The sequence below is a fragment of the Thermobia domestica genome, chromosome 8 (assembly GCF_964235325.1).
Source record: "Thermobia domestica chromosome 8, izTheDome1.hap1.1, whole genome shotgun sequence".
Taxonomy (NCBI): domain Eukaryota; kingdom Metazoa; phylum Arthropoda; class Insecta; order Zygentoma; family Lepismatidae; genus Thermobia; species Thermobia domestica.
This window is the reverse complement of record NC_137461.1, coordinates 120,655,693-120,668,796: the sequence shown is the minus strand read 5'-3', so window position 1 is coordinate 120,668,796 and position 13,104 is coordinate 120,655,693. Positions and strand designations below refer to the sequence as shown.

Genomic DNA, 13,104 nt, shown 5'->3' with positions numbered 1-13,104 from the left:
TAGAAGTTATCCTTCCGCGTCACGAAAGGTCCACGAGTGGTATGATATAACAATGTTTTATACTAGAGTATATTTCGTAATGACCTGCGAAACTTTAAATAATGATAAATGCTCTTCATACAATATTCGTACAGCCATTTTAATGAATGTCCCAAAATTCGCACAAGAAATAATTTTGATAGAAACACAAGTTTATAATTTAAAATTGTATTATTATTATTATTATTATTATTATTATTATTATTATTATTATTATTATTATTATTATTATTATTATTATTATTATTATATTGATTCGAAAAGTATACAGTATAGGGTTATATGTGCAGTAGCATATTGGGTAAATGGCCTCCACGGATTTGCTGGCTCATACGCACTCTTCTGTTGAAGTTTTCCATCACCATTTTGTATAAATGTGTCTGAATTTCGTTGATTCAGCGTTCAATTTGCTGATCATGCCTTGAGCCCAAAATCCGTACCAAATAGTGACACGTTTTAGATGCATGTTTCTCAACAATCACTCGTGGATTTTCTGAACCCCAAATACGACAATTTTGTCGATTAACAAAGCCATCAAGATGAAAATGAGCCTCATTGCTGAAGATGATTTTGTTCGAAAAATCAACATCCACTTGTTGTTGTTCGAATTCGTGTTCCTGGATTCTCAGCAACACTCTCAGGAACTGCTTCGATGTTTTGTATCAAACGACTTATTGAAGAACGGTCAAAGTGTTTGTCACAAATTCATCAAGTTTTTAAATTTTTTTTAAAAATTAATCTCTTCACAGTTGATGAAGTTAAATAACTATTCCGACCATATTTTGTATGAAAATTGCGAACTGTAGCTGCCAAACCTTAATTATTTTTAAATTATTGATCAACAATAAAAACGCTTTGTTCTTTCGTGTAGCGCTCCATTTTTAATAACCCTAAACTGTCAGCTGTCAAGTTCTTTTGTTGTTGTTGTTAGCAACACCTTACCGTACGAATGGCGCAAAATTCAAATCTTGCGTGAATTTTGGGACATCCTCTATTCGTTTATAGTTATATATATATATATATATATATATATATATATATATATATATATATATATATATATATATATATATATATATATATATATATATATATATACTATGGATCATATAACACTAAAAGGGTGTTTGAAATCTAAGGTTTGGGTGATTTAGTGATGCCAATGAGACTTGTGAAATTTCTAGTCTCATCTCGAGAGCGAATCGAGAATTGTCACATTCCTCGTCTCGTCTCGAACTTAAAAACAGTGTTCGTAGTTTGAGGGAATTTTTTCTGATCTAGAGAAATTTCGTAAATAAATTTAGCAAAAAGGGAAATTTTTCGATAAAATGCGAAAATCCAAATTTTTTTTTCAGAAATAAGCTAATATAATAGCAGTAGTTTACATGTGTTGTGTTCAAATCACCATAATTTGCATCCATTGTTGGCTGGGCTTATTTGTGTGTATTCTTTGAAAAAAAAAAGAGCTCCTCCGCGGCTAAGCGGTTAGCGTACGCACCTTTGACGTGGGAGGCCCAGGTTCGATTCCTGGCAGGAGCTCATATGGTTCGGATTCCACATTAATCAGTAGGTCCACGTCTCATATAACCTCGCTGCTGAACGGGACGTTAAACTCAAAATCAACTCAACTTCAAAAAAAAGTGAAGGAAAAAGTAATAGGAAATAGAAGCAAAAATCAAATGAATAAAACAAATGTATTTGGCACTTCCTTTAATATACCCATAGTAATCTTATCACATAACTTCTGTCATAGGAATTGGACACTCAACAAAGTAGAGAAAATTTCATAACAAAAGGGAAAATTTTGTGTCAGTCGAGGGAAATTTTCTCAAGAAGACCTACGAACACTGCTTAAAAATGTACTTCTTGTCTTGTGAGCTACACTAATGGGGACTACTATTGCAACCACAAAGGTGATGTATTTCTACGTACAATCTGCAATTTCAGCGGAACAATAAGAGTGAAGATAGAACCTAGTGTTGAAATGGTGAATCTATATCCAAAAAAAAGTTTCTTACTATCTATTATCGTTTCTGGCCTATTGTGAATCAATTTTGAAACTGAAAATGATAGTAGATTTCTGACATTTCCGGCTCTGAACAGGAACGAAAATGCAAAAATGTAACCGTCATATTCATAGGATACGGAATCTATAACAAGAAGTTTGTCGCTATTTATTACTGTTTTCGCACAACGAAATCAATACTGAAACCAAAAGTGATATAGTTTCAATTTTATCACAGGAAATATAGGTGGATGTGATATTTATTCTTGGGACGTTACATCCATATAATTCACGCAATTTATTACTGTTTTAGATTTATACGACTTCTGGTTTCAATTGAGCCATCATGGCGGAGATGGAATCTATTTTTGAGACGTTGAATTAAAATCAAGAAACCGTTTCTTGTTATCAATTAGCTTTTTTTTTCTATGGGGACCAATACCGAAACCAAAATGATAGTGGATTTCTCCCACTTCTGGTTTCAAATAATGGATAAGGTCAAGACGGATTTTGTTCTTGGACCGCTGAAACCATATCGGAAAACATTTCTCGCTATATCTTACTGTCTCTGCACTATGGAAAATAAAGAACGGAGATAGAACGTGTTCTTAGAATTCTGACTCTATATCAAAAAACATATCACTGTTATAGATTTTGTTATGGGATCAACATTGAAACTGGAACTATTAGTATATGTCTACCATTTCAGGTTTCGGCAAAGGAATAAGTGTAAAAATGTTATCCCTTCATGGAACGTTGAAGCCATATTAAAAGGAAAAAGGTTTTCGTTATCTATTTACCGTTTTAGACATTTATGCTTTAATTACAGGAAAAAAAGACGTAGATCGAGCGTTTAATTCCCACCAGGAAACAATTTCTTATCACCAACTATAATTTTTGCTGCATATACTTAAATATTGAAAACAGGAAGTACTAGGTTTGTGTCACTTGCGATTTCTATAAGGAGGTTAATGTGAAAATAGAATATATTATTATGACGTTGAATTTCGAGATTTATAGTGCCGTTTTGGCACTATGTGGATCAATATTGAAACAGGATGTGGTGAATATAATTTCCGGTGGCTGTAAGAAGATATGGACAAAGACTTAATCTATTTTTGAGACGTTGATTCCTTACCAAAAAACATTTTTCTTATTATCTATTATCGTTTTTGTTCAATGAAATCAATATTGAAAACACAAGTAATAGTAGATCTCTATAATTTCCGCTTTCAATACAGAAATAAGGATGCAGATAGAGATTAGAAGACAAAAGTTTATGTTAGATATACTGGGCTTGAGAGAAATATAGTATTTTTAATACTCAGATTATATAACGAGTAAAAAAAACTGAAATAAAATAAGATAAAATTAGGGAACACTTGTTTTACTCTATTGTCCTTAAAAATGTATATTTTAAAAAAGAAAGAAAAGAAGGGAAGGATAGTTACTGTATGAGGGATTTATATCTACCGTTCACACTAAATATCCAACTTGTATGAATATCTGGAATTCGTCTTTCTGGTATTTTATTTTGGTAGTCACACTATTAGCATGAAAATTTCTGGAATGATTTGATGTCCAAACGAGAAAGACTCACCATTTGCAAATTTCTACGAGTCTCTAATCCAATGCACACTCAACATATAGCAAAAGTGAATTGAAATAACATTCCAAGAAATTTACCTGCAAGATTTGAGTTTTTAGCACCAACTCCTGCATTATTAACCATAACATCAACGCCACCCAGATTCTTCTTGGTCCACTCAAAAGCAGCCAGAATTTCGTCCTCTTTTGATACATCTGTCTTTACTGGATAAAATTTTCCTGGACATGCTTTTAGCTCCTCAGCTAGCGCCTGTGAAATTGATTAATTAATTTATTAAAATATTAAAACACATGATGATTCGATTATTCAAATGTCGCTATCAAATAAAATTTCTAGTTTAATGTCCCATAGCGTTTGGTTATGGCCTGTAAGCTAAGGGAAACGGATGATTAATGAAAATGAATTATTCTGAAATAATTGGGAGAATGCGAATGTGGGAGACGATGTTGTCTCACACAGTCACATGGCCTGCGGCCAAACCTAGGACCTCTCGACCAAAGGTGAACGCTCTACAAGGCAAGACCTTACTACCTCCAGTTGTTCCCGGAAAAGTGATGTATTGAAGATTTGTGTTATGTGCCCTCCTCACATCACCGAAACTCTAACTGCGGTGGAGCATAAGACGCTATCTTGCCATCACTATCGTCAGAAGATGAGTAGCCTGTGCTTTACCAACACGATAGAGACCGTCCAAATTATGACAATTGATGTCGTGATTACTTGGTTGTTTAGTTTCTAAGCGATTGGATTGGTCGATGAAATATTGTGAAGTGCATCTCGTTTGTCTGGCGTCACTCCGAAAGATTTCTACCTGTGACGGTATGTCAACTCTCTCGTGTATGTCGTTAATATTACAGATCTTGAACGTATTAAGTGATGGTTCATCAACGCCAGCAGGTAAAGCTTTCACCTTGTTGTACCGTGTTTTGAACGTCTTTTGTTTGTTTAGCTTGATTTTGTTTTGGTTACAAAGACAGTTCTTGAGGAATGTCACATCGGTAAAAATTACAATTTTATACCTGTAAGTTAAGGAAAGAAAACTTGTTATAATTCCAGCTATAAAATGGGAAAATTACATTTACTCACTTTTTATTTTTCATACCACCTATCAGTACTATTCATCACTGGGAGCAACAAGAGAACCTGGGGGTTGTAGTAAAGTTTTCCGCTGTTAATCTATCCCCTCGCAAGCTTCGTATTATTATTATTATTATTATTATTATTATTATTATTATTATTATTATTATTATTATTATTATTATTATTATTATTATTATTATTAGCCAACTCCCTAGCTGTGAAGATTAACCGGTTCATATGAAATCACTAGTGTTAAGCAATGCAGAGTTGCCTGTGCGTTCACCCAGCATAGTGAGAGCGATTGGGAGTCATTTGAATTTAACAAGGCAGGGTACCCAGGTGTAACACGCCGATTGTGATAAGATTGCACAGACGTAAAAAACATCGAAAAAGAAGCGACACGTATTTTTTTATATCGGCAAACAAGCACATTGAAAGGGTCAAATAGGGGCATAAAAATGGGGTCAAAATGAGATTATGTTGAATATAGCGAGAACGAGAAGAGATATCGAAAAAGTTTAAATGTAGAAATACTACCCATAGTCGACGCATGGGTAGAACGCACCCATGAGAAGAGAGCAGGACATCCGAAAATGGACCAATCATGTGTACAACATTGTCACAATGTGTTACGGAAATGAGCGAAAAGGTTGATAAGGAGCAGGAAGAAAGAAGAAACGTAAACAGAAAATACGTGTTTTTGCTTTGGGTGCATATGTTGCCCGTATGCGAAAGAGACGCAGATTTATCTCAATGCCCGAAGATGGGATAACACACAGGAAGGATGCAAACGCCGTTCACATAGACAGCCAGCGAGACAGCACTGCGCGGTGGGTTGCATGTATGGCGTAATGAGAACAACAATGAGATGGATGTTAGAAACGAAAATGTGTGTAGGCAGTAGTAACACAAAAACAAAATTGTTACTATTACTGTTATGTTGTACGCGATATAATGTTGATACTCATGTGTGGTACTGATATTAATGTTGCTGTTTATCTTACGTATGTAGACCACCTATTACATTCTACTGTGCTATGAATTTTTGTTCCCATTATCCGATATATGCAACCCACTGCGCAGTACTGTCTTGCTGGCTGCCTATACGAACAGCGTTTGCATCCTTCCTGCGTGTTATCCCATCTTTGGGCATTGAGATAAATCTGCGTTTTTTTTTTTTTTTTTTTTTTGTTTTTTTTTTCGCATATGGGTGATGTATGCACCCAAAGCAAAAACACGTATTTTCTGTTTTCGTTTCTTTTTTCTCCCTGTTCCTTATCACCCTTTTCGCTCATTTCCGTAACACAGTGTGACAATGTTGTGCACGTGATTGGTCCATTTCCGGATGTTCTGCTCTCTTCTCATGGGTGCGTTCTACCTCATTGAATTGCGTCGACTATGGGTAGTATTTCGTACATTTAAAGTTTTCCGATATCTCTTCTCGTTCTCGCTATATTCCACATAATCTCATTTTGACAACATTTTTATGCCCCTATTTGACAATTTCAATGCGCTTGTTGGCCGATATATTAAAAAAAAAAATACGTGTCGGTTGTTTTTTCAATGTTCTTTATGTCTGTGAATCTTATCACAATTGGTGTGTTACACCTGAGTACCCTGTCTTGTAAGAAGAAGTAGGAGACTAAGGTCAATAAAACCAGCATCAACAGTGGCGGGATTTACGACGTGCTGGACCAAATATTCTTCAATTAAAATTACCGGCTAGGTGGCTTAAATCCATTCTTAATTGCAGATCACATACATGCCTCAGAATATTCGAGATCGCAGTATACATTTTAAGAATAATAAAAATATCCATGGATTTCCGTTGGATTTCAGTAAAAAGTGCGTATTACGGGACAATTATAAACTAAATCGCAAAGTTTGGGTTGCGTTGACGTAAACAATATCGGAATGAATCAGTACGTCTCATACAGCCTAAGTGTTGAATGAGATGCGAAACTCTAAATCAACCGATCAACCCTTCGTAGTTAAACGTCTAACGTGTGCTCCTTTAGTGTTGCCCAGTCCATAATACAAGAAATACGGTTGTCTCGTTTGTCTCATAAATGTAGAAATCTCGCCTCGTCTTCTCGAAGAATTCATTCTCGGATCATCTCGAATTCTTCTTGGGGACAGGGTGACTCAGTGGCAGAGCGCTTACATCTTGTGCGTAGTGTCCCTGGTTCGATCCAAGTAAGTTTGAAGTGGACAACATAGTGTCCGTGCATTTTCTCCCGGTACTCCCTTTTCCTCCTCATTTTCATTCCACCTATTATTCCATCATCATTCATTTCCCTTAACCATGTCGGTCCCGGCGTCTCCCACAGGGGACATAAAATATGACGAAATTTACACTGGCAACATTGTGATCTCTTTACAAATTTAAATTCACACTGGCAACATTGAAAACTGTTTACAGGGGATGATCATAGATGGATCATCCCCTGTAACAGTTCTCAATGTTGTCAGTCTGATTTTAAAGTTGTAAAGAAATAATAATTTCGTCACATTTTATGTCCCCTGTGGGGGACGCCGGGACCGACATGGTTAATTAGGCCCATACGTTTCCCTTAACCTAAAGAGCATCATCGTGGGACTTTAAACTGATAGATTTCATTTTATTTCGAATTCTTCTTATCTTGACTTGTATGTAATTTACAAAATTTGTGCTCTGAGTTTTTCTTAGTTTCGTCTCAAAGTTATCAGAATCCTTACGCGTCACGTGAAATCCATGAGAGGTGTGATAGTAGAATACAACATTTAAACCGTATTAATTATCAGAATATATTGTGCAAAGACTTTGAGTATCTTTGAACGTTGATAAGTACTTTTCATTGCACTCGTACAATCTCTTTATCAGTTTTCATTTTTTATGCTATGAATCATGTAATACAGAAGTAGTGTTTTAGATTCAAGAGTTGGGTGAACTAGTGTTGTCTACGAAATTCTCGAAAACATGAGAATTGCCATATTTCTTGTCTCGTCTCGAATTTTAAAAGATACTTCTCGACTCTCGTCTAACTCATGTTCTTCCTGGTTCGATTCCCAGTGGGTGCTATATCCTACTTTAAGCAGTTGACTTCGTATCACAATGCCTTGATACTGAAAACAGTGTTAAACTCCAACTAATATTTTTTTTCTCGTTATTGTTCTTCTTCTTACAAATAAAGCTCACTCTTTGTGTGTATGTTCGTTTATTCGTATGTTTGTCCTCTATATAAATCCACGTCGCATCTCCGTTTGAAATGAAATTTTGAACATAGCTCTTGACTCAATCTAGGTTTTTATCATGCCACTCTCATTAAATTGCTTTCCTAAGGAAGGGAAGGTTCAAAATATATGCCACAAATAGAATATGATAAAGACCTTCAAATTAGAGAAACAGAACTTGATACTAGTACATAAACTAATCTTCAAAATAAATTAAAGCATGCCCATGCGTTTTCGAAAATTCTGCTTCTAAAGGGGGAATTTCTATAATATTTTAACTTTCCTTCTTGTTTGTATCCGAGGAGTGTGTGTCCGCTATGTAAATACGTACCGTGCCTCCGTCTGAAATGAAATTTTGAGCATAACAACTGGATCAGTGATGATTTCAGAGCATCAGAGGTTTCACGGAGTGAGGGGAATTATCTAAGGAATTAGGAAATTATACCTTGGGGCATATTCCCGATCGTGATCAACATGGGTTACCAACCAGCCTTTTCGCACTATTCTTGTCATCCTTTGTGTACTAAAAGTTCCACCCAGAAGAAATCTGAAAACATTGCTGACTTGGGTTAGAAATGATATACCTGGGCATTACTAGCATATATTGCCTAAACCAGTAACGTATGAATAACGACGTCCCTCGGCGATCATGCAAGCCGAGGAAGAAAGAAAGAAATGGGAAAGAAAGGAAGCGGCATGGGACCATCCCGGCATTTGCCTGGTGTGATTGAGGAAAATCCTGTAAACCCCTTACTCAAAGTGGCTGTCCTAAAAAGGCTTTTCGGCGTTTTCGATGTAGTGTCCCCACTGAGAATCGAACCCGACCACTACTTGGGTCAACTTCAGTTCGTATTCAGGTATATCCGTCATACTTTTTCCACCACCCTATTCTTTCTATCTCCCATTGAACCAGTGCGAGGAATGAATATGTCAGCTGGTCAATTAGTAAGTATCATGATGATACACGTATGTAGATATAAGTTTTAATTTACCTGAAGTCTGTCCAGTCGACGAGCGGCTCCCACTACCTTCATTCCATGCTTAACCAATTCTTTCGCAATTGCGGCACCAATACCACTGCTAGCCCCTGTGACAAAAGCTACTCGGCCAGTCCAACGATCCATTTCTTAGCAAAATCTTTTGCACACTGACAATTCACTTACGTAATTTCTATGACTGTTGACTGGCAAAACGACTTCCTCACTACTCTATCACCTGAGCGCAAGCATCAACAGAGATAATCGTGATCAACTTCTTTCTCTTTTGCCACTAGCAATCCGGAATACACTCAAGTAGGGAGCTTTATCATAGAAACGAAGGACAATGAATAAGCAGATTTGATATGAATTTCAGCGTTCTTCAGTTCTCACTATGTCGAGAAGAAAAGCTAGCACGAAGACACAAATGACGTGATGTGTGAACTCCAATTTCAGTGGTGGCGCCAGAATCAACTAACGGTCAGAACATTTTCCGCTTTCTGCTTGACAAGTCACTGTTGCCACGTTCTCACCCTACCCCTCTTCCCCGTCCCTTCTCTCTTCATTTTACCTAAACGTCAAAAAGTAGAAGGACGAAAGAGTTTTTCCTACTCAGGATCATTTAATATTGTGTTGGTAGTGGATACAAGATTTATTTTGTAAAACTATTTTCAGACGACCGCATGTCTGTTAGTATCTAGCTTCCGTATATGCATTTGTATGAGCTATTTACTCTTTTCATATACCGGCACATTAAGGCATGAATTCTGCTGTTTCATCATTAGAATTAATTTAAATTCTTTTGCACTTCGTTAAAACAAAGACCACGGAAGATAAAAGACTACAAAAGACTACTTACTATATAATAATGCAATAGACTAGGCTTCCTCAATCTATTTATTTTATATCACGACCCCATTTTATCACACTTTCTTACCTGCGAGCCTCAGAATTAATTTCCTGTTTATATAAGTTTTTTGATTATTGCTGTTCATCGCTTACAGTTGTAAGTTCTTTTGTATTTTTCTTGTTTTAAATCTGCAGATTTTAAGGAATTTCATTGCTCTTTTATTCAAATTGTTTATAAAAAGATTCTCGTAATTCCTTCATATGCTTTATTATTATTATTATTATTATTATTATTATTATTATTATTATTATTATTATTATCATTATTATTATTATTATTATTATTATTTGGAAACAAGTGTACAAATAAAAATATGTCTATCAAAAGAAGTTCAAAATATATTTTAAAATATCTTTTTCTGCCATTAGACCCTAATTGCATTTATCATTTACATCTCCCTTCGGACCCTCATATCGGGTCGCAGTAGCTCAGTGGTAAGCCGGTGGCAATAGCAAAGTGGTCTCGGGCGTTCGACTTCGGATCATGAGGCGCAGTCCAGTGGGGGTTTCAATCCCTCTGAAGAGCATGATCGGATTTTTAAGTGTCCTGGATCTCTCTGTGTTCGTTTCCCTGTCATGTTTGGATTATGCAGAAATTGTACGAACTGTCCATGGCGAACAGTATCCCGGTTGGGACAAACTTTAAAAAAGAAAAAAGTGGTAGAGCGTACACCTATGGTGCATGGGGTCTTTGATTCGATCCCAGCTCGGGCCAAGTGAGCTTTGTGGACAAACATCGTGTCCTCGAGGAAACAAATATCGTTTCCTCGAGGATTCTCCCGTTTCCTCCTACTTCATTCAACATTTAATTCATATCTCATCATCACCGTCTCATTTAGCCTAGTCGGCATGATCGTAGGACGTAAACTGAAGATTTCAGTTTTACAACTTTCATATTCTCGCGTGTCCAAGGTTGAGAAATCTCGCAATAGACAAAGTGGACAATTTATTATGAAAAAAGATGTCCCACAACTGTGTTCTTTATTCTGAATGAAACGGATGATCAATGAAAGTGAATTATCAAATTATATGCACTTTTGGGCTTTCACTGCAAATCGAACCCGGAACTATGTGCACCAAAGCCACACGCGGTAGCTACTAGACCAGAGGGAAGGGCTATTTTAATATCGAATAATGTAGTGAGATATGCATGTGATATAATACAAAAGGCCTGGACTAAAGGCGGGATCTGTTGATAGTCGTGTTGAGGGTGGGTAGTGTGCAGACCAATTCGGGCCCCGGGGTTGAGTTATCATAGGGCCCACTGACAAACTATATCTCATATATTTATTAGTTACATTATGATTAATTACATTATTATAGTTACACTTCGTAATTTACAAAACAGCTTTTCTTGCTTTCCTGCTAGCAAATGTATCTATGATATCACTAAACTTTAGCTGACGGACTAAAATAGACTTCATTAGCTATAAGAGTTCCCAAGTCGGATGATCTTTGTTGAGTTATCGATGATCGAAGGACATTCTTTACTCTTGCAGGTGCACTAAACGATCTTTCAGCCTCCGCCACAGACGCATATTTTGTTTTCCTGCCCCAGCCTAGCCACAGTCTCATTCTCATTGGCTGATCAGATAACGTGACAACAAACTTTCACTTTCTATTTCAGTGTATCCATCTTAGGGCAACACGTGATTGAATAAATTGAGTTCTGATACATATTGTGTGTTGTTATCAAAGTTGATATAATTTATACATGTAACGTTTTATAAAGTTAGAATTTTTATAGAAGCAAGGAAAAAGGTAGCTTGATACGATTTATATATGTATACGTTGCTCTTTATAAAGTTACTTAACATTTAAGCGTTTTTATTGAAACAAAGGAAAAGGCACCACGATATTAACGTTTAAAGATTAAATATCTCTATTTAAATCTCTCTATAAAGGCAGCCAAATACATAAATTTTATATTAACAAAGATAGTACCATAAGCATGGTATACGTATCCACAGTAACCAATATCATTTTTCTCACAGTATTGCACAAATCATGAAGCAAACCGCATTCAGTGGTACAGTACAAGTCGTAGCTATTGTAGCATTAGACAATGGATTTACGACGTCGTTAGGCATATAGGAAATAATATCAGTACTCCAAATGTTGAGACCCCGTGAGTGCGCCGTTTACGATTAACACATTCATAATACTTTTAGGGAATAGGGAATAAGCACATCCTGGTTTATTCCGCCAACATAATTTCTCCCATTCGCGTGCGAAATACGATTGTTGAAGTACTAAGAATGTATTTTATGACAAATGAAACGTGTATATAGTGATAAGTACTAGGACCATATTCTTGACCTGTATGTCAGACTCTTCTTTTGTCGGCGCATGCAGATACTCCACTTCGAAAAGTAGCTAAAATTTAGGGATGCTCTTAGAAATAATTGAGCTCCTTCGTGTCTTAGCAGTTAGCGTACACGCCTTTGGTGTAGGAGACTCAAGTTCGATTCCCAGCGGGAGCTCGTATGGTTCGGATTCCACGTTAATCAGCAGGTCCACGTCTCATATAGCCTTACTGCTGAGTGGGACATTAAATTCAAAATCAATTCAACACAAAAATAAATGTTCAAAAATTACATTTTATTTTATTAATTATTTCCTAGTGCATTCTAGATTCCGCCTGTCCACAAAGTGTGTACAGGTTTATAATATACTTACAAACTTATATACGAAAAATAATATGCGTACATACTTATATGACATGAAATACCTAGGCAGTGATATGATTATAAGAGCTATTGCTTGTAAGAAAACATCCACAAACCTGTACTAAGTAGCCACTATAAACAAATTTTCTATCTATTCCGGTTCAAAGATGGGCCAGCGAAGAGGTGCGTCAGTAGGGAGGAGGCGCGAAGCTACGGGTTACACTACATGCAAGTTTTGTATTAACATATATATCGCATTTTTTACGCTACATTGATGGATACAGATGGCATTTGCCTATTTGCATTAATAATTTACTTTTAAGTTTTAATACAAACTTGTAAAGTTTCGATAACAGTTCAACCTTGGAGCTGCCTTAATAATAATTGCCTGGGGAACTATTATAAAAATTGATAAATTTGAGTGAAAATACTTAATTCATTTCTCCTGAAGTCCATTTGTTGAAGATTCTGTAATGGCAGAAAGTATAAGATGGAAAATGCAGTTTTCCACGTTTCATTCTACATAGCAGGTTATGAATCTTATACTAAGACTTCCATGTTTCATTTTCTTCCCTTACTTTCAACTTTTATACTTAATAGTCT

The 13,104-nt window shown here is 36.1% G+C and overlaps 1 protein-coding gene across 1 annotated transcript in view; it reads right to left on the bottom strand.

The window, feature by feature from the left end:
* LOC145693175 (dehydrogenase/reductase SDR family member 11-like) overlaps positions 1 to 9,366 on the bottom strand; it is a 64,858-nt gene extending 55,492 nt beyond the window's left edge. Inside the window, exons 1-2 of the mRNA XM_081768945.1 lie at positions 8,939 to 9,366; positions 3,731 to 3,902 (exon numbers count right to left, since the gene is read on the bottom strand). Coding sequence (XP_081625071.1) covers positions 3,731 to 3,902; positions 8,939 to 9,070 — 304 coding nt within the window. The 5' untranslated portion in view covers positions 9,071 to 9,366. The remainder of the gene's footprint in view (positions 1 to 3,730; positions 3,903 to 8,938) is intronic.
* Positions 9,367 to 13,104: the final 3,738 nt, after the last annotated feature.